Source organism: Dermacentor silvarum, chromosome 6, assembly GCF_013339745.2.
Source record: "Dermacentor silvarum isolate Dsil-2018 chromosome 6, BIME_Dsil_1.4, whole genome shotgun sequence".
Taxonomy (NCBI): Eukaryota; Metazoa; Arthropoda; class Arachnida; order Ixodida; family Ixodidae; genus Dermacentor; species Dermacentor silvarum.
This window is the reverse complement of record NC_051159.1, coordinates 165953701-165973991: the sequence shown is the minus strand read 5'-3', so window position 1 is coordinate 165973991 and position 20291 is coordinate 165953701. Positions and strand designations below refer to the sequence as shown.

Here is a 20291-nt window from a genome sequence, read left to right as displayed (position 1 = left end):
TTCGAGTTCCGCTGGTATATAGTGCTATATAGTTAAGCATATTGTTTCGGGGGCTCTTGGCTATACCGTTATCCCGATATGTTTTTTTTTTTTCATTCGCAAAATTTTACTACGCCTCTTCTTTACTTTTTGGCGCCGTACCAGCATCATCATCGCAAAAGGTGTTCTATGCCCTTCAGGCACTGCGAGATAGTTGCACTTGGCAGTGTAACGTCTCAAAATAAAAACAGCAAAGATGACAAAGATGTAAGTAACGTTTTTCATTAACGTTTCGACAATTATCTTTGCAGCTGGGCTGGAAATCTTATTAATGTGCTCTGAATGTTACAGGGGCTAATAGCCGAATAACATAGAGAGAGAGAGAATAAACTTTTATCAAAAGAGCACGCGAGCGTAGGTATAGCTCCTCCGCTCTGCAGTGCAGGTGCTCCCCTCAGTCCAGGAGTCCAGCGGCCTTAGCTGCCCTTCTCGCTCGGTTGACCAGGTTGAGCTGGTCCATCAAGTCGGAGTTGGACAGCGCTGCCTCCCATTGCCGTGTGGTGGGGTGTGTTGTGGGTGTGAGCTTTGGTGTGTTTGCGCAAGCCCATACGATGTGGTAAAGCGTTGCGCATTGATCGCAGTGTTGACATTTACAGGAATACAGCGCAGGGTGTATGGCGTGCTAAAGACTCAAATGGGGATACGTATTTGTTTAGAGTTTACGCCATATTACGGCTTCCTCTCGCGTCAGAGCATTATGCGGTGGACGTAGTGTTCTTCGTGAAAGGCGAGAGTGCTGTAGGATGTGCGTGTAGGTTATTGGTATGAGCTCTTGGTGGAACTGCTCGGTCTACAATAGAAAACACCTGTTTACAGCCACACGTCTGTTATTCGGCGCATGCGAGATCACCGCGCGGAATGACAGACGTGTGGCTGTAAACAGGTGTTTTCTATTGTAGACCATATGTGTTCTTTTGCCGGTTTTTTCTTTCGCAGCGTTTGATAGCGATGCTTTCATGAGGCAATTTTCTGACATAATTAGGGATTTCCCAAGGCAATTCATGAGATGTAGTGAAATGCCTCTTAATTATTGAAGAATTTTGGACAGTTGGGTCGTAGAGGGTACAATTATGGGAGCAACAGAACTTGCCAAAATAACTCGAAGTTCCTCACCTATTCTCTAGCTGAACGTTTTTGATCATGCTAAGCGTGGAAGAAACGTGTTGAAAGAAAATTTTCAATACACACAATTAAGTGGCGCCTCCAGATGTTACGATAAAACGTATTATCAATTTCAACCAATTCGTTCTTTCATCCTGTGAACAATAGGAAATTTGCATCTAGCTTGTTAACTTTAGTGCTCCTATTGAAATTCATCTTTTATATGGTGGGCGTGTGCGTTTGTGCATGCGTGCCTGCGTGTGCCTGTGTGTGTGTGTGTGTGTGTGTGTGTGTGTGTGTGTGCGTGTGCGTGTGTGTGTGTGTGTGTGTGTGTGTGTGTGTGTGTGTGTGGTGTGTGTGTGTGTGTGTGTGTGTGTACGCATGCGCGTGTGTGTGTTTTCTGAATTAACAATTACCAACTTCCAACGTTGCTCCCATATGCTTCCTTTCAGGCAACGCCTTGAGGGTCGCCTTAAAGCCACATAACCTTTTTTTCCGAGCTGTGGCATAGTAAAAGTTGATCAGGCATAGATGAGGCTTTTATGATTATGGATATATGATAACCTTTTATAAGAAAGCTTGGCTTAATTCACGGACAGTACAAAATCTGCCAGACAGCCCAGCTTTTTTTCCCCCTTTGAAAAGCCACGAATAGCGCATACGAAGTGCTCTGCGAAGCACTACTAATAGCGTCGCAATTGATCGGGCAATTCTGATAAGCGAACGCTGCAGCGTTTCTCTCCTGCTTATACAGCGCCACTTAAAGCTAAACTTTTCGGTTAAGCGGATTAAAGCCTCAGAGACTTGCTCTGAGGGACTTGCTCTAGCGTGGCGCTTGTTTTTTTAGATCATAATGTACAATAATTTAAGAATGCTTCGCGCTGTGTGGGCGCGGCAATTTCCGAAATACCTGGAAGGGCGTCGCGTGCCGTGCTTTGAACAAATTAGAGCATCTCAAACATCTCAAACAGGTGCGCAAATATTACGAAAGCTGGAAGTACGGCTGAACCTGCACAATGCAGAACGTGCAAGAGCGCTCTAGTAGTCCCGGACACCATAAACAAAAGATGCTTGTAATCTGCACTAATGTCGTGTCGTGGTGGAAAAAGAAAAGTTACAGGTTCACTGACAAGCTACTAATATAAAATAAAATTAAATAAAATATAAATATTTACGCGCATAATCTCCTGTGAGAGTTATCTGAATGATGCGCAAGCATTTGCTACTAATCACCGGCTGTTTCGTCGTCGTATGCTGCTGTGTTTGGTATAAATGCGAGAAACACTGCGAAAGGAATCTTGAAACGGAGAAGCGGGGTTGCAACACTTAAACGTTAACTGAGACCAGCATGAGATGACGAAGAAGAGGCGAGTAGTAGTAATGTTCATTCATGTTATATCATGGTGCGTTGGATGATGCTGCTGCTTCGCGGAAGATGAGCACTGACAGATGCGTGCTGTAGTACGCGACTTAACTGAACAGTGCAACGTTTAGTAGACCTCGTGCGTAGACGTGGTCAATGACGCTGCCTCCTCTCGATGCGAGCCGTTATCAACAGTGATCAACCGTACACCGGCGGCGGCTGCGTATCTTGAAAGCGATCTGCGATGAGGACAGAGTGCGCCGAGTGCTGATACGTGCGTGTGCGCTGTCTTCTCGCCGCTTAGTTCGCGTGGAAGTGAGAGGCAGCACGAGGGTCAGTTCGCTCGCTGCGGTGGGCCATATTTTTTTCGGCACAGATCCCTTCTTGCCCAGCAACTTTGATGCGAGATTTCCGTGTTTGCGTGTTGCAGTAGGCCTCAACCACAGTCGCACCAATTTCGCCGTTGCCTCATCGTTCGTATTCGCGCAGTGAGTTATTAATTCATTTAATATAGATTAGAAAACTTGGCAACAAGAACAATATGACATCGGCTTAACCACAACTATAAAGTGAAATTAACGAATGGTGATGATCGATGAAGTGATGCATTACAACTATTTAGAACGTCGCAGACTGGGCAGTCGATTTCAATAAAAAAAAAAAAAAAACTTAGTGCCCTTCAACTCTGTGAAGAAGGATAACCAGCGAAGCTGTACTGGGATGACTATTGTAATAACAATTGTGACAATGGGCACAACTCCTGCGGTTGGCATCCGCGGCCCGCTCCTCGTCGGTCGTATTGACCCGCCGTCTCCGCACATACTCTCGCTGCTGCTGCCACCGACGCTCCAGACGGGGGCCCTCTTCTACATCGGTAAGAGAGCAGCTACGCGATGGTCCCGACCCGTCGGCCGCTGCACGTTCGGCGGCAGGAGCTTCTCGTCGCTTTCGCACCCATTCGCGCTGTTGTTCACGTCAGCGCTCTTTGTGGGCACGTTCTTCTTCACAGCGAACTACGCGCGTGCTGCCCATAGCAAGCTCAAAGTGCACCTGCTGACAACGTCGCTAAGGCGATGACTACATCAGAAGAGAAAAAAATCACCGCATATACACGGGGTGAATGATGATGAGTGGGCGAAGCTCCGGAGGGAATCATCGGTAAACCGTGAATCTTCCGTGTAATTCGCCCAGTCTCGCCGCACTAAATCGAACGATTGACTTCCACCAATGACACGCGCCATATGTGACGTCATTCCTATTTTATAACAGCGCCCTTCATTATAATTGCACCATCTCCCGCTTAAGGCGGCGGTCCCACTCCGGCGGCACGAGCCCCCCCCCCCCCCCCCCCCCCCGTTTTCAGTACTTTTGGAGCAACCGTGGCGGCTCTTCTACTTAAGATATGAAGTTGTTGTATAAACCATAAAAAGCTTAATTCTTGTAGATTCCAACTATATATAATATAAAGAAATTGATTGGTGTGATTTAGAAATAAATGTTCAAGAACAAGCATGAGATACATAGTTTTTGCGAACTGTGTCTCAGTTGTGACCATATTTAGAAGAAACTACCGCACTTACTGCATTGCGGCTTGCTCTGTAGCTTTAGGACATATTTATCTAGTTCCTAGACGTATGAAACTAATTTTTAATTTTTACTTTTTGGATAATTTGCTTTTGAAAATCGCCAAATATTGCAATCTTCTGTTGTAAACAGCCCGGCAACTTCATGCTCAAGGAAGCTAAATTTTGGATAAAGTACAGATCAAGGTATTTCCATTTAGGAGGCAAAACTTCATTCGTGTAACTTTATTAGTGTTCCTAATAATGCGGCCGAAAATAAGCAATATTTAGAATTCTGGTTTTATTTTTGCCCAGTTTTGCGGGACGGTAATAAAGCTGCGAAGCTGCGCTTTAAAACTAATAAAGTTACATGAATGAAATTTTGCCTCCTAAATGGAAATACCTTGATCTGTACTTTATCCAAAATTTAGCTTCCTTGAGCATGTAGTTGCCGGGCTGTTTACAACAGAATATTGCAATATTTGGCGATTTTCAAAAGCAAGTTATCCAAAAAGTAAAAATTAAAAATTAATTTCATACGTCTAGGAACTAGATAAATATGTCCCAAAGCTACAGAGCAAGCCGCAACGCAGTAAGTGCGGTAGTTTCTTCTAAATATGGTCACAACTGAGACACAGTTCGCAAAAACCATGTATCTCATGCTTGTTCTTGAACATTTATTTCTAAATCACACCAATCAATTTCTTTATATTATATATAGTTGGAATCTACAAGAATTAAGCTTTTTATGGTATATACCACAACTTTATATCCTAAGTAAAAGAGCCGCCACGGTTGCTCCAAAAGTACTGAAAACGGGGGGCTCGTGCCGCCGGAGTGGGACCACCGCCTTAAGGGGACGCTAGCACAAACGCGTTAGAAACGTGCAGTACTCTCTAGTAAGGGGGAGAGGCCACAGCGTCTTACGCAGCCGTTTACACATGCCGGAACGTGCACCGCGTTTGCCGACGCCATCACGTGACTGCTGAGAGAGTATAACCCCCGTATTCATGAACGCTCCTCGACTTGAACTTGACTTGCCATCGCCTTCAACGCGTTTCGAACGCGCTGCCCAAGGCGATGGCAAGTCAAGTTCAAGTCGACGAGCGTTTATGAATACGGGGGTAAGGCGGAGAGGCCACAGCGTCTTACACCAGCTTCTTACACGGGCCGTAACGCGCTAGCACAAACGCGTTAGAAACGCGCAGTCTTTCGTTAATGTTGGGTATTTATTGTCATCGTGGTGCGTGTGTCCATGGGCGCTTCGTGGCGTAGTTGTTAGCGCCTCGCGTTCGGAAGCGAGGGGTCCCTGGTCGATTCCGCGCTACGGACACAACTTTCGGAATTTTTTTTTTCATAAAAGTAGACGTGGCTACCTACTACTACTACATACTACAGAGGAGGGAGAGACCCACACCCTAAGGAGCTTCGCCCCTAAAACGAGCCACAACACCTAGGCATGGTGAAGTCCACCCTATTAACTTGCCAGAAAAAAAAAGTTTTTAACTACCTACCTGTGATTGGTGGGTAGAGTATGACGTTTTATTTTCTTTTTCAGCCCCTTCAATCAGGAGCGAAGGAGCGCCGCCGGCGCACAGGTGGTATGCGGTAAGGGGAAAATTTCTCTGTCGATGCGACTCGATAGACGGACGCAAAAGTTTTCAAAACCTAAGCCATATACTGCTTCGCTGTAATAATAATAAATAAATAAATAAATAAATGAAAAATAGATAACCTATGTCACATTCCTCACAGTCTCTCGTACTGACTGCAGGAAAATTGTTGCAGTACCTATCCACGATGATTGTAAAAGAAAGCGAAAAAAAAACGAAAGTAAAAAAAAAAGAATATCTTTTGCGAACCGCAGAAATGAAATGGACACTAGCAATGGTTCCGAAGTGTGGCGCCCAGGTCGATGACGGTGCTTGATAACGGGGGTACAAATTATCGTCGACATGTTTTGGTAAAACAGCACGACGACGACGACACCACGACACGAAATGACGACAGTGGGACGACGATCAGCGGCTGCGCACCTGCGCTTTCTTCGCCGCTCGTTTACTCCACGGAGGCCGGGCTGCTGCTCCGACCATTCGCTTTAAACGGATGATGCGAATCCGATGAACTGTGCGAGTGACTATAAGCTAAGCTGGGGTGAGCCGCCAAGTCGAAACGGCGCATCTCGAGAAGAGACGCGCGGCGGGCCTTGGCTTCGAGCGCGCCTCGCAACCATCAGCCCAGGCGGCGGAGAAAGGTGATGCAGAGCCACAACCGACCACAGCCCCATCTAAACCTGCAGACACCACAAAGCTGTTGCGCAACAGCACCCGCGTCTCAGACAGTTATGTTAAGGCGAAATGCTTAACTGCCTCATCAGACGGTGGCCTTTAAAACGCGGCGTGCGGTATACAGAAGGTCATGTGAGCTCACCTCGCGCAGGGACGTGCTCGTGTCTCTGCACAGCTGGCTCCGATGCCGCTCCCCATGCCAAAAAAGGCAAAGTTAATTAAGATAGAGTTAATTGAGGCATTCGAACCTACGGCCTTCGCTGGCAGCCGAACCCTCGAACTTATGTGGGAGTCAAACCCACGACCTTTGGTGTGAAAGCGATGGTAATTAAGGCACAGTTAAATAATATAGAGTTAATTAAGACACTTGAACCCAGAAACTTTTGTTTTAATTAGGGCGAAGTTAATTAAGGCGCAGTGAATTAAGGTACCGTCAATTAGGGCACCCGAAACCACTACCTTAGGTGGAAGAAAACAAGTAATGAGAAGTAACAATGCATTTGAATGAGAACATCAAGTAATTTAATGAATGTCTCTCAAATGCAGAGGCTTTCGCCTTCACCCTATTTAGCGTATGCTAAAGTGACTATTTTTTTTTTTTTTTTTTTTGCGGTGACGAACGCGTGAAAGCTCGTGCGTTTTGCATCCGCGCCTTTGCATCGGTGGAGAAAGGCAGGCGGCCGACAACCCAAAAAGCAGGTTAAATAGCCAAAGAAAGTTACTCACTTCAAAACTGTTGCCCAGTATCCACAGACTTTTCACATGCACTTTAAACAAAACAATAAAGTGAATCTTGCCCAATACGTGTCTGTACGCACCTGGGATATAGGCATCTTGGACAGTTCTTTTTTACTTCTAGGTGAAAGCTGTCGCTGTGTAGGTGTAATTTCAGTGGTTAGGATTACCCATGCCGCCTTCTTCTGCGCAGCGCACGTTGCGCAATAGGTACCTGACAGTGCGCCAGATCAAAGCCAGGCGCGCGCTCTTGTTAAGAAGTTGCCTGTTACTTCGACGAGAAGAATTACCCCACTGTTGTAAGTCTAGTCGAGCAGTCTACTATTGTATAGGATTAAGGATGTCGCCACGGAACCTCCTAATGGAGAAAGAAGTTGCGGCAAGAAAGAGGGACAAGGTCGCATTGGAACTTCAACAAAGGGCGACTATGAGCGAAGGTGTCGATTGCCAAGAAGATGCGTCAGTCAGTAAACGCAGTGATTTTCCAGTCTAAACCAAAACGACCCGGCAGAAAGCCCCCTCAAAAATAAATTCTGTGGTAGTACGTGCTGAAACCACGATAATATTACGAGGCACGCCGTAGTGGAGGACTCCGGATGAGTTTGACCACCTTGGGATATTTTACATGCACGTATATTTTTGCCCATTTTGCCCCAATTGAAACAAGGCCGCCGTGGCTTGAAATTGGAGTCGCGACGTCGTGCTTAGCAGCGCAATGCCATTCTCACTAAGGCACCGTTTTGAGTAAAGCCGGAAAAAGATCCCGCTTTGCTATTATACGGAGGTTGTTCACGGGGAAGTGAGGGAGGTGCTCGCAGTTTTCTTTATTCTCACGGTATGAAAAAGATGTTGCCGCGCGAATGTGATGCCATGTATACTCATTGTTTTATCAACGGGAAGTGTTATACACATTTTACCTAAAATAATATCAGGTGCCATTCCACTGCTGTAAAGGTGGATTAATTACCAGCGAAGCAGTTTAGCACAGGACATAGAGGTGACGCAGAATTCAGATCCAAAGTATGAGCAAATTTTATTTCTCTTGAGCGGCGATGGCGGTCATCCTGAAGAAAGACACACACACTTTCATTTTCATCGGTGGTCTTGATCGGCAGCATACATTCGCGTGGAAGACTACAGCTACCACGGGGAGCCGGAGGAAACTAGACACGCGCGACTGAAGCAAATTCGGGAGCTGAGTTTCTGCATACGCAGATTTGTCGAAGGACACGAAATACGCATAGAACCCTAGCCATGGGCATCTTCACTGTAAAAATAAGTTTCTCGCAATGAATGCCCACAAAATGTCATTACAATGAAGTATAATAGGCAAAGTAAGACATTTTGAAGGAACTGCCAGACAAACAACACGAAGAAGAATGCCGATATCTGGGTTACGAGACTGCCACATTAACGGCAACGTGACATTACAACTACAAAACGCTCGTTCAAAAAAGATAGCCTTCCATACGAAGGAAGCAAGTGACAAAACTTCCTGCTTTTGCCTATTACTAGCCCCTTCTAACTCGAAGTCGGTCATTAGTCGACATCTACTAAACTTCGTAAGGAACGGGAACACGCCGAGACAACAGGATGAAGCACAAGGTGGCGCCAAGCACCACCACATCTACATGTGAGAGCAAGACACCATTCCTTGCGTTTCTGTGAAAACTCCTCGACTCAGCAGCGAGATTTTCAAACTCGTATACCGAGGCGTGCATACGAACGCGTGTGTCATAGAAGCCACGTCCAGAGTGAGAGGTACTTTTCACTCATGAATAAATGAAGAAGACAAGCGCAGCGCAAACTACCCAATAAAGTTAGACAAGTTCGTTTTTTTGCATTTACGCTCAAACACCGCGCCCCACGGGAAGCATAGCGCTGCAGCTCTTTTTTTTTTGGAATACCCGGAATGCGAAAGCTTCCCCTTTCCAGCGAATACAAACAAGGCAAGAAGGAACGAGATGTTATCTCATCGCAAGAACGTGATTACGAAGTCCACATCAGCAATGCGCTGAGCAGCTAGGCAGGCAGGATCCAGATGACATGGCTCCGGACGACGGGGACAAGCGGGTGCCACAGCAGCGTAGGTGCATTATTCTTGAGGTGGCGGTATGCGTAGCTGGGCTATTTTGCAGGGACATTGCAGCCAGCTTAGTGTAGCTCTCTGCATATTCGCACACGCGCACATGCGCGCGCACGCCGCAAAATCCCCTATTTTGCATTTCAAATCTCCGTTCTCTGAACGGGAACCGGTGCCACGTAGCTTTTTCGGAGATGGAGGAATCTTGTCATCCTTCCGTCAACACTCCGGTCTGGTCGCGCCGTACTCAGGCGATCTCGGTGTTTGAGATCATTGTGCTTACTCATCAGATTTTTCTCTTCTAAAAAAAGAAAAAAAAAAACGATGAAGCGAGGGAAGAAATGAGAGAAGGGGGACCTACGGCAAGCATTCGAGGCGTAAGAATCATGCTTTTATTTACTCTTTTTTCTCTAGCTGAAAATTTCTCCAGCTCTAGGGCTGAAACATACGCAACCTGAAGCAACCTCATAACTGAGTTACAAATTGCTCCTACCGGGAAAAGCCGAACACCTGCTATGCACACTAACATCACTGACACCTCCGGTTCATGTTATGATAAATTGTGTATTTTTCTGCCGCAATCGTCGTATTTGTGACTAAAGCTACAGGGCGTGCGCGGAAAGTATATAGGAGACATCAACATAAAACACTTCTTTTGGGCGTTGCGGAAGTTCTCTACATAAACATTTGTGCCTTTTTTTGTTCTGTTTACGCATCTCAGCTTTGGACGCGTTGTGAGTGGTTAACTCTGGTACAGCGCATATGCTTGTGCCCGGCCTGGTTATATATATATATATATATATATATATATATATATTTCTGTATGTGTGTTTATATTTAAAATTAAATTCCGGGGTTTTAGGTGCCGAAACCACCGTCTGATTATAAGGGACGCTGTAGTGGGGGACGCCGGAATAATTTTGACTACCAAGGGTTCTTTAATCAAATGCGCGGGACAAGGGCGTTTTTGCATTTCGCCTCCATCGAAATGCGGCCGCCGGAGCCGGGATTTGATCCCGCGACCTCTTGCTTAGCAGCGAAACACCATAGCCGTTAAGCCACCGCGGCGGGTAACAGTGGGTGTGCGTGTGCGTGCGTACGTGTGCATGTGTCACTCACACCAGTCAAATCAGTATTCATTTGCTGCGGCTTGAAAACAGGAAGCTTCTTCGTACAAAATCGCCGAGGAGAAAAGTTTGACTGCGCCTGCTGCAATAGTGACAAGAGAAACGACAACAAATACCGCAGTGCGACAGAGCGAATCAGAAAAGCGGATTATATCTGAGCACACAAGCGGGCGGGGACGGGAATGCGACAGAAATCAGGGACCCCAGGAGGTGTATGTCATGACGGGCCGCACGGTCCGCTCGTTGCTCATGTTTGCGCATCTGTCAAACCTGATTGCGGCCAAAGAGAATTGTATTCGCGCCTCGGGGAACGAATCTGCGTATTCGTGTCCACAAAGCATCGCGAGCAGTTCACGCTTCGATGGAGCTACGATGTTTGCGACCGGATGTTGTCGCCTTGCCTGGAAACGTGTTCATACATATATGCAGGACGTGGAAGTATGGGCAACGAACACGTATAAGAATGGTCAGGTCTTGTGGCGATCAAATGGACGCCGGAACAAGAGAACGGAAGTGCGTTAAACGAACCAGAGGAAGAAAAAGGGGGAGAGGAGGAAAAGACCGCGTGCTCCCAGCGAGAAACACGAACGAAAGAAAACTGACAGCCCCGGCAGGAACGTTTCAGGAGCCAAACACACGTAAAAGGTGCGTTGAAAGAACCAGTTCATGCACCAAAACGGCTAGAACGGGTACATCGCAATATCAAAAGTGCAAGAAATTATACGAAAAGAGCTGAGTAATCCCCGCGGCAGTGAAATTGAAAACAGGGATGCCATCAGGAACATTGCAGTCGGGATAGCCGAAAGCACAATCGATCTACGGGAACCAAAGAAGGTAGGTCAGTCGAAACGACACAAAGTGATTCAGCGCATTGTGAGTCAAACCGGAAAGAGAAGAGACACGCGAACCGAATGAAGCGCCAGAGGCAATCTTTGCATCCGATCATGTCCATCTTCCGTCCGAAGTATAGATCCCGAAAGGTGTCCGTTCGCGACAGACGATCGCTTCTTCTAGTCTTGTTCGAAGGAACAGCACAAGAAAACAAGACGCCAATAGTCAAGTCCAAGGACGTAGGCAAAGTCGAAAAGCATCAAGCAAGTAAACCCCCTGCTCCACCCTTCCTTCACCATGGCTCGTGCTTGGTTTCTTTTTTTTTTAGGTAACTTTTAAACAGTTATATATCTTCATTGCCGAGGCTTAGAACTTTTCACATCTCTCAATGCATAAAACAGTGCTTTCTCTCAGCTTCGGTAGCTGAATTGTAGACGGTCCTATGGCGAAAAATGGAAATCATGTGCACAGCTAAGGCAATTCAGCAGCCATGACGGTAAAGCACATCTCTTTCACAGCCGGTCACCTTCTTCTTTATTATTGGGTTCGGAAAGGAGAAACGCGCCCTGTTCCGATCAACTCTTGTGTCCGCATGGGGAATAGGGACGTCTCGTGAAGCTAGAACGCTGCAGTGAACTTTTTTTCCGAGTGCTAAATGTGGTGACAGCAACCATTCGTTTCTATGCAGCAGTTCACCATTTCATTAAATAAAAATAAATAAAAAAACACCGTGTTGGCTTAGCGGCTATGGTGTTGCGTTGCTAAGCACGAGGTCACGGGACCAAGTGCCGGCCGCGGTGGCCGCATTTCTATGGGAGTGACATGCAAAAACGCTCGTGTCCTGTGCATTGGGGGCGCGTTAAAGATGCCCAGGAGGTCGAAATTTCCGGAATTTCCCACTACGGCGTGCCTCATAATCTTATCGTAGTTTTGGCACGCAAAACACAAGAATTTATTTTTAAAAAAAAGCTGCAGGCCCGTTATCTAATAGCAAAGAACCTGCAGTGCACTCACTCGGTGCTGACAAGTTCTGCTCTTAGTCAATGCCATTTAGTCACCCACATTGCAATGAACGACCACCTTATGTGTACTGAAGTTAGAGAACGACATTGTACCTTCTAAGCTCCAAGCGCATATCATTGCTGGTTTCGCTCATTTCTTTCGCAGATACAAAAATGCAGGTAGCAACGTCTATGCACGTCACACGTTGCTAGATATTTTGTGTCCTCCTACTATCGAGCAAATCATGTTTTCAAGTGGTCCCTACCAGCATGAAAATTCCGACTAGACTGAAAAAACGTTGAAGGGTGGAAGCACATTCAAACTTCAAAGCAAGTCCTTTTGACACATCCCAGGCCTTATATTCTGGCGCATCGTAGAACGAAAAAAGGCGGAAGTTTTATTAAAGCAATATTGCTGCGGAAGTTCACCGAGAAGCGGACATCAAAGGGATTCCGTTCGAACTTGCGCTCAAACAGTATCGAAGCGGGAGATGGGTTTGAGTCGTAACTGACATATACTTTCTCGATTTGTTTCGCTTATGCGACGAATAGTTAAGGAAACGAAAGATAACAAGATCAGACATACAAACACTTGATTGATTAATTGATTGCAAATGTTGTGCAGCAGGAATGCTCTCGGTAAATGTCCATTTAACCCATGCAAGACGACCGCTTATTCCATGCCAAGAGGTATAGCTTTGGCACCCTAACTTCGAAATACATGGTAATGTATGTATTCATCTATATACTACAGTGAACGTACGCAAATATATCAATGCACGTGTGCTATAGTGCCGCCCACATGATTGAATTATGCATGGCTTGTTCAGGAACTCATGAGTGCTAACAACACGCCACCTGTGAGGTCATGGAACGTCTGCGTTTCAATTACTCCAGGTTTAACAACGCGATGGGTAAAATATTCTGCGATGCTCAGAATGTGCACGTGGTATTACTAGTTCTATTAAATATTTCCATTTCCCGGTTTGTCGACAGTTGAGTATTGCAAGACTCATATGCAGATGAATGCCCGCTTGGCTTGGTCATCTGCGCAGTCTGTTTCAGCAATGAATGACATCAAATTTTAGGTCGGCGCGCGATAGCGCCATCCAATTATCACCATGTAGGCTAAGTAAATAAAAAAATTTTTTATAGCAGTCACGATAGTTTCTTTGAATTGATAGTCCCTTTGAAACTGAATAATTGAAGCAAAGACATATAGACAATCACACAATGAATTTGGTTTAGCCGGACACTTTTAATTTATCCAATATCATGTCAATATTAGGAAATTTGCAGGTAGAAATTGGTATCAGCTAGCGCAAGAGAGGGGTAACTGGAGATCGCAGGGAGAGACCTTCGTCCTAGAGCACTGCACGGGCTCGGGCTTAGCCGAAAGCCCGGGCCCGGCCCGGGTAGGGCCGGGTAGGGCAGCTTTTTTCACAGGCTCGCGCCGGGCTCGGGCACGGCATGTGCTTTTTGAAACGGGCCCGGGCCGGGCTCGAGTATTTTGACGCGGGCCCGGGCCAGGCTCGGACTTTCTGGTGGTATGCATGTAACGTGCAGCGAGTTAGCGAGTTATCCCCGCGCGTCTCGACTCTGAAAAACCTGTTGCCCCGACGCAGCTGGAAGCTAGCAGTGCTATTCCTGTGTACTTCCCTTTTCTTCTTCCGTCGTATTTTGCGCTGTTTGAACAGATTGTAAAAGTCCAGAAAGACCGACGTGGCCTCAAACCAAAAAATGCCATTGTATTTCTTACCTAAATCAATGTAATTAATGCTTTCAGTGCGGTGAAAGCGCGTTCGCGACTTTCTGATTCTTCAAAGGCGAATTTGTAAAACGATGACTGGTAAGATAACATAATTCGTCACGTGGCTGAAATATGGCACTACGTCCATCCATGATTGCACGCATGTTCTCAACCGGGCGCTTAGCAGCAGCGCATTACGCTGCACCATGGACCAACGAGAAGCTTTCTTTCTCCATTTACTCCATCCATGCGCTGCGCTCACGACCGGTCGTGACATGCTCTTCGTATTAGAATACGGTTGAGTGGGACGAGCGGCTGGGGCGGCGCATGCTTTGCAGTAAGGCGCCCGACGTGGAAATATACTGTGGTGGCGCTGCGATAGAAGTTGATTGGGCCGCATCAAGGTCGCGCCGTACGTTGGAACTGCTGGCTATACTACTTGGCAGGGTCATTCGTATTACTTCGCGCGCTGGTATTTGCGTTCAGACCGCTTAAATGGTGTTCATAATTGCATATGACATATGCCTCAAGAATCAATTCCTTTCATTTTCTTCTTTATTATTTTTTTAATGCCGCTCGGTGATCTTTTTCGGTTTCGGGCCGGGTTCGGGCCGGTTTCGAGCCGGGCTCGGGCCGGGCTCGGGCCTAAGGTAAAGGGGTGGCGGGCCGGGCCGGGCGGGTAACGCAGATTATTTCCGGGCCCGGGCCAGGCCCGGGTCCGGAAATAATCTGAAAGAACGAGGGGACGCGCTGCTAGTGCTGTTGATGATGATGTCATGGTCTGGCGTAATGTAAAGATGCCTTTCGCTTGATTCCGTTCTATTCTTACAATCCGCTGTTCCCGGCTGGGCGATACCGGTGATAGCATTAGTGCCATAGATAATACGTGGTTTACACTGATGAAGAATGCACGAGGACTATGCTAATGAACAGTGCAACGAAATAGTATTGGCATATATTTGTTTCAATATTCCGGTCCCGCGTGATCACGATGTTACTTTCTACTTCTCTATTGTCCACATGATTGACTGACTTGCTCTGTGAGTACTCTGTTTTATTTTCGAGTTGTTTCTACCATGTTTTCTAACTTCGTTAATGTTTTTGTTGTGTTTCTTAGCTGAGATTTCTTGATGGGCAAAGCTTTCTGTGACCAAAATTCCCATATTTGACATCTAATAAATAATAATTCACCAAGCATCATCTATTGCATTCCGGCTGGGTAAGGCGAACGTAATGGCATATTTTTTAACGGCCCGAACGATAAACTTACGATAAATTTAAAAAACATTACTCCATCTCCCGCTAAAGGGAACCATGTGGGGATGCGAAGCAGCGGGGTGATGGTTAGCTTGAGCGGGAGATGGCTTCGCGGCCGTGGCCCGAGCGCGCATCGCGGCGCTGCACAGGAGAGAGAATGAGGCGTGCGCGCTCCGTCATTTTCATACCGCGGAATTACCGTGGCGCCCCCAGCGGACTATGCAGCTGTCGCACCACATGTCGAGCGCGCCGCTCCGGATTCCTAGAGGAGAGAAAGGGGAGCGTAGGAGAGGAGAGAGAGGGGGAGGGGACACGCATGCGCTGTGGGAGTGTGGGACGCGGGACAACAGACAGAGCCGCCGGCAAGAAATGCTTCGAATTTAAAGAAATCGGGGTACCTTGCACTATATTGACGCAAGGCTAAAGACACCGCAAAGCTGATCGGTTCCTAGCTGGTCCTAGCTATACGAAGTTAAGTTATACGAAATAATGCCAAGTGATGCTAAGTTATACGAAGTGTATAAGCATTTCCTCGGGGTCCGTGGCATCGGGGAACGCCTCGCGAAGCACTTGCAGTCCGAGCACACGTAGGGGAAGTGGGGCTAAAGCTATGCGCAGTGACGACACGCCGAGATGACGTCACGGCGCATGCGCAGTAGGGCGCAGCTGGTGGGAGCTCGGCCGAGCCGCCGCCAGAGGCGCCTGCTGCAGTCGCGGACACCGCGAGCGTTCGGCTCAAATGCGGGGAAACGGAGAAGCGCGGATGGTGTCGGCAGCACCTCTGCGCGTTGCCTCGTTAATGGTGCTACAATTTGTCTCTCTCTCTCGCTCTTATTTTCTCTTTCTCTCTCCCGAGCATAGCGCGCGACGCGCGCGCACTCACTTACTATAATTTTCGCTTTCTCTCTCCAGAGCATAGCGCTCGAGGCGCGCACTCTCTCTCGCTCTCATTTTCTCTTTCTCTCTCCCGAGCACAGCGCGCGACCCTCCGCGAGGTGGTTGCTAGGCAACGGAGTGGCAGACGGCACACATTACAGCCGGCTTAAACAGCTCCGCTGTTAAAAGAAAAAGAAAATAAAGTCATCCTAATCACGCACACACATTAAACAATTTTCACCAAGAAAGAAAGTGAACAGGCTTGGCTAGAAAAATACGGCGCTGTCGAAACTGCGGTTTAGTTTGTCCCTTCAAACACCTGCGTCTTCCGGGTCGGCTGATATAGACGAGCCCTCCCACTTCCGAGCGCGAGGTGAGTTTTGTTGGTGTCAGCATTGTGCGCATCCACAAGTAGGAAGCTACGCGTGATCAATGAATGCTTGGTTGCCTAGACGACAGGCGAACGTTATGCCAGAGCTATAGGGCTACGGTATATCAGAGCGCTGTCCGCTTTTACGTTTCCTGGTTTCTTCCATATCTGGCACGGACAAATAAATTGTTACCCCGAAACTTGACAGGCGCGTAACACTTTCCTCCCTATATGAAACTCCCTACACCCCGATGATTTCTGCACAGCAGATTTGTTTATCGTGCAGGGTAGCCTACCGGGCTCAGCCTGGTTAACCTCCCTGCCTTTCCCCTATGACTTCTGTCTCTCTCTCTCTCTCTTTTTCATTTTATCAAGTTTCCTGTGCTTCGGCTGTCCCCTGATTCACTCTCGTGCGGTTCTCTGTCAGCCTTCCAATTAGCTACGATGGTGGGACGACTACCCCGGTTAGGTAGAGCTCCTATGTTTCAACCCGGACGAACACGTTATTGTTTGAAACTAACTAGTTTGCTATTCCATCAGACAAGTTACTGTATTCTACTACAGTAAGAACTGTGATAAATTTGTTTGGCGTGAAATTTTCGTCCACCATATAGATTTGAACACAAAAGAAGTCAGAGGCCTGCGCGGCGCACGCAGCACGCAGAGCACAGTTAAGCTGGTGGAGCGGCTGAAGAGTGGCTCCAATTTCGGCACCACGCACAACAAGGTCTTCGCGGCAAATCTCTTCGCCCCGTTTTGACGAGAACGATCTGAACTGTCCGCCCGGCGTCGAAGGCGAGCTGAGGCTTGTAATTCTCTCTGCACAGCAGTCCGTTCAGCCCGATGACGCCTGGTTGTAGCCGCGCACGCAGCTCTATGATTCCCTTCTTCAGCAGCGATTCGTGCCTTCCGAGGAGATGCCATAACGTGTATCGAAGAGGTATCCAGAATACGTGGTGCAAACCTCACATTCCTTGACCCGTGGCACGGCACGTTGTTGTTGTTGATGATAATGATGAAGATTGTGTATTGGAATAGTCACCTGGCCTGTTTGAGTTAACCTGCATGGTAGAGTTGCATGCAGCATGCTATTGCTATGTACAACTTACATTTCAGGCACGCTGCATTTGCAGGCGCCTTAACTAGGTGGCGCCACCATACTGGCGAAGGCTCGGGATCGCGTTGATTCCACGCTAGGGCGCGTTAATTGGGCATTTTCCGATGCCTGATGGCAAGCACTTGCGTGGCTTAGTGGTGGAGTATCTGAATCCTGTGCAGTGGGCTCGGGTTCGATCCCGGCGGGAACCAGGTACTTCTTTTCGCATTTTTCCTGCGATAGCGGTTACTTACGCCGGACACCGGTGGCGGTGGCGGCGGACACCATCGCGAACCGAAACGGCTATTAGAATGAGCCCATAACAGCTTACACTGTAAAAAAAAAAGAACCGCACACCCATAAATTCTCGTTTCTGTGCCGTATAGGATCTTACGATTCAGAGCGCAATAATTGCTGAACCTGCAGTTCTTGTTGTTGTGGCCTCAACACACGCTGTCGTTGTTGTTCGCCATTGTCGTTTTTGTAGTTAATGCTGTTCAATGTTATTGCGTTTAATGCGATGGTGCCTGTACATGGTGGCGGCTCTTAACTGAGACATATGCGCCAAACGATGCAAACGTGTCAAACAAAGAATAGAGAAAAGAACGTAGTAACAACAGGTAATGTTAACATACATACAACGTAAATACACGAAACGGATGTTCCTGAGAAGTTCATAAAACACAATTGCTCTCGTTGAAGTACAATTAAATTACATCACTAGGTGGTGCCGTGTGCCAAATACAGCAATCCCGTAGCCTGGGTCAAGCTATGTAACAATTCTATTCGATTGCTGTACCTTTTCATGCTTCTTCAGCAGTCTGAGCAGCACTCCACCTTCATTTTCACCAGGATCGGCCGGCAATGAACAGCGGATGAAACAAAAAACGTATCATTGAAGGAATGGGAATTCCTACGTCATATCGAACCTAGATTGTTTTCAGTAAACTTTTAACAGTTGTTACTCGTGAAGTGAGCGTGAACTCCGCCATGTGCACATCTATTAGCAGACAACCCTGGTGAAACAAAGCCTCATCATCAATGTGATCTATGCTCAGCTTGAACAATGTTTTGGTATAGTGCCTTCTTATATAGCACTTTTTGGTAAGTCACGCGCCGCTGTGGCTCCGTCAGCTAAGACGTTGCGCTGCTGAGCTCGAGATGGCGGGATTGAATCCCGGCCGCGGCGGCCGCATTTCGATGGAGACGAAGTGCAAAAACGCCCGTGTGCTTGCGTTGTAGTGCACGTTAAAGAACCCCAGGTGGTCGAAATTAATCCGGAGCCCTCCACTGCGGCATGCCTCATAATCATAACTGATTTTACCACGTAAAACCACAGAAAGAAGAAGAAAACTTATTGGTATACATATTTCTTCTTTACATGTTGAGAAACTCGAAGGACTACGATGAAGCTGGCAAAAGATTGCGCTAGTGACTGGTCGTAGTTCGGTCTCACCGGAAAGTTCCACTCTGTGAGAAGAATAATGACGAAGCAGCCAGACTGGATATACGCACGGAACATGCATGAGTTCGGATATATTGCCGCAACCATGCAAGGTCCTAAAAGCTTTTAGGCTAAAGCACGGAAGATGGATAGTCGTCCTTTCCAAAGCTGCATTCTAAAGGCAGGGCGACGCGTTAGAGCGTGGCCAACTCCATCTGCTCTGCGCGATGAGAAGAGATAACAAGAAGGCAGCATTCCCACGTTCATGGGTTCAAACTTTTGGTATTCGCTGTAATGGTACGTAGCAAAGAATTTTGCGCGAGTATCCCCCAAAACCGCGAAACCATCTTCTCACAGCTTGTGTTTATGCTTCCGGGGTGCGCAGTAGAGAATAGCAGGTGTTTCGCCCCCACACTCTACTGCCCCCTTCTCCCGCCATCCGCCACATTTTCGAAGGTTTTCAAGCCAGCAACGACTTGCTACTTTTATATTCTGACAAAATGTTCTCAGCTTTTTCTTCATGACAAGGCTCTTTACGATGCCTCCCACAAAACGCTGCGTATTAACGGAAACATTGCGCGTGCAAAGGCTATCTCAAGGAGTTTTCTTTTTTAGAAATATTGTACATACAAGGAAGTCGATCCATTTGAATTTTAAATAAAGAGTGAGTGGATTGGTTCAAACGCAAAGAACAACGTACTTTCTCGTTCACGCATGCATACGTATGCGCTTGTGCAGGTACGTGTTAGAGCGAGAACGGCAAAGTGGTGGTTCCGAGATATATAAGTGGCGTAACATATGTCGAGACCGGGTTTTTTTTTTCTTTCTGTCTTATTTGCCATTTCAGATCGCAAGCTTCATTTCGTTGGCTTGTTCAGCCGACGTATATATGCAGTACGCTGGCAAGGAAAACGATGAAGAACTGATATGCAGCTCCGAGAAGGAACCACATATTTGGCTTCTTTAGCGATGCTTTTTTCCTTCCACCGTCTTGCGCAGTCTTGTAGCTTTTTTTGCCATGTTTTAGTTATTCAATTAGTGTTTCCACTAACACGCCACAGTGAAAGGGAAACGATAAGATATTTTGCATTTGACTTTTTCTACTGTGGTCACTTCTCGGCACCACGCAGTTTTCTAGCTTTTATTGTGCAGGCTTGTAAGCGTGGATAACGTACGTAAATCGGTCACCGCTGACTTTGCCTTCCGCAATTCCTTCGGCTCTTCCGGCGAGGATGTCAGCCGTGGATCGAATGAGGTCTTCCTTTTCTTCGTCCTCTAACAAAGGATATATTGGATTGTAGGAAACAGCGCGATCTGGAAGATCATATACGGAAATAATGGTATATCATCAGTGGTATGTTATATTTA

The 20291-nt window shown here is 47.1% G+C and overlaps 1 protein-coding gene across 1 annotated transcript in view; it reads right to left on the bottom strand.

Moving 5' to 3' along the window:
* Positions 1–19828: 19828 nt before the first annotated feature.
* The window catches only part of LOC119455210 (uncharacterized), a 251918-nt gene continuing 251455 nt past the window's right edge, over positions 19829–20291 (bottom strand). The window contains exon 4 of the mRNA XM_049669766.1: positions 19829–20237. Within this exon, the coding sequence (XP_049525723.1) occupies positions 20065–20237 (173 nt within the window). The 3' untranslated portion in view covers positions 19829–20064. The remainder of the gene's footprint in view (positions 20238–20291) is intronic.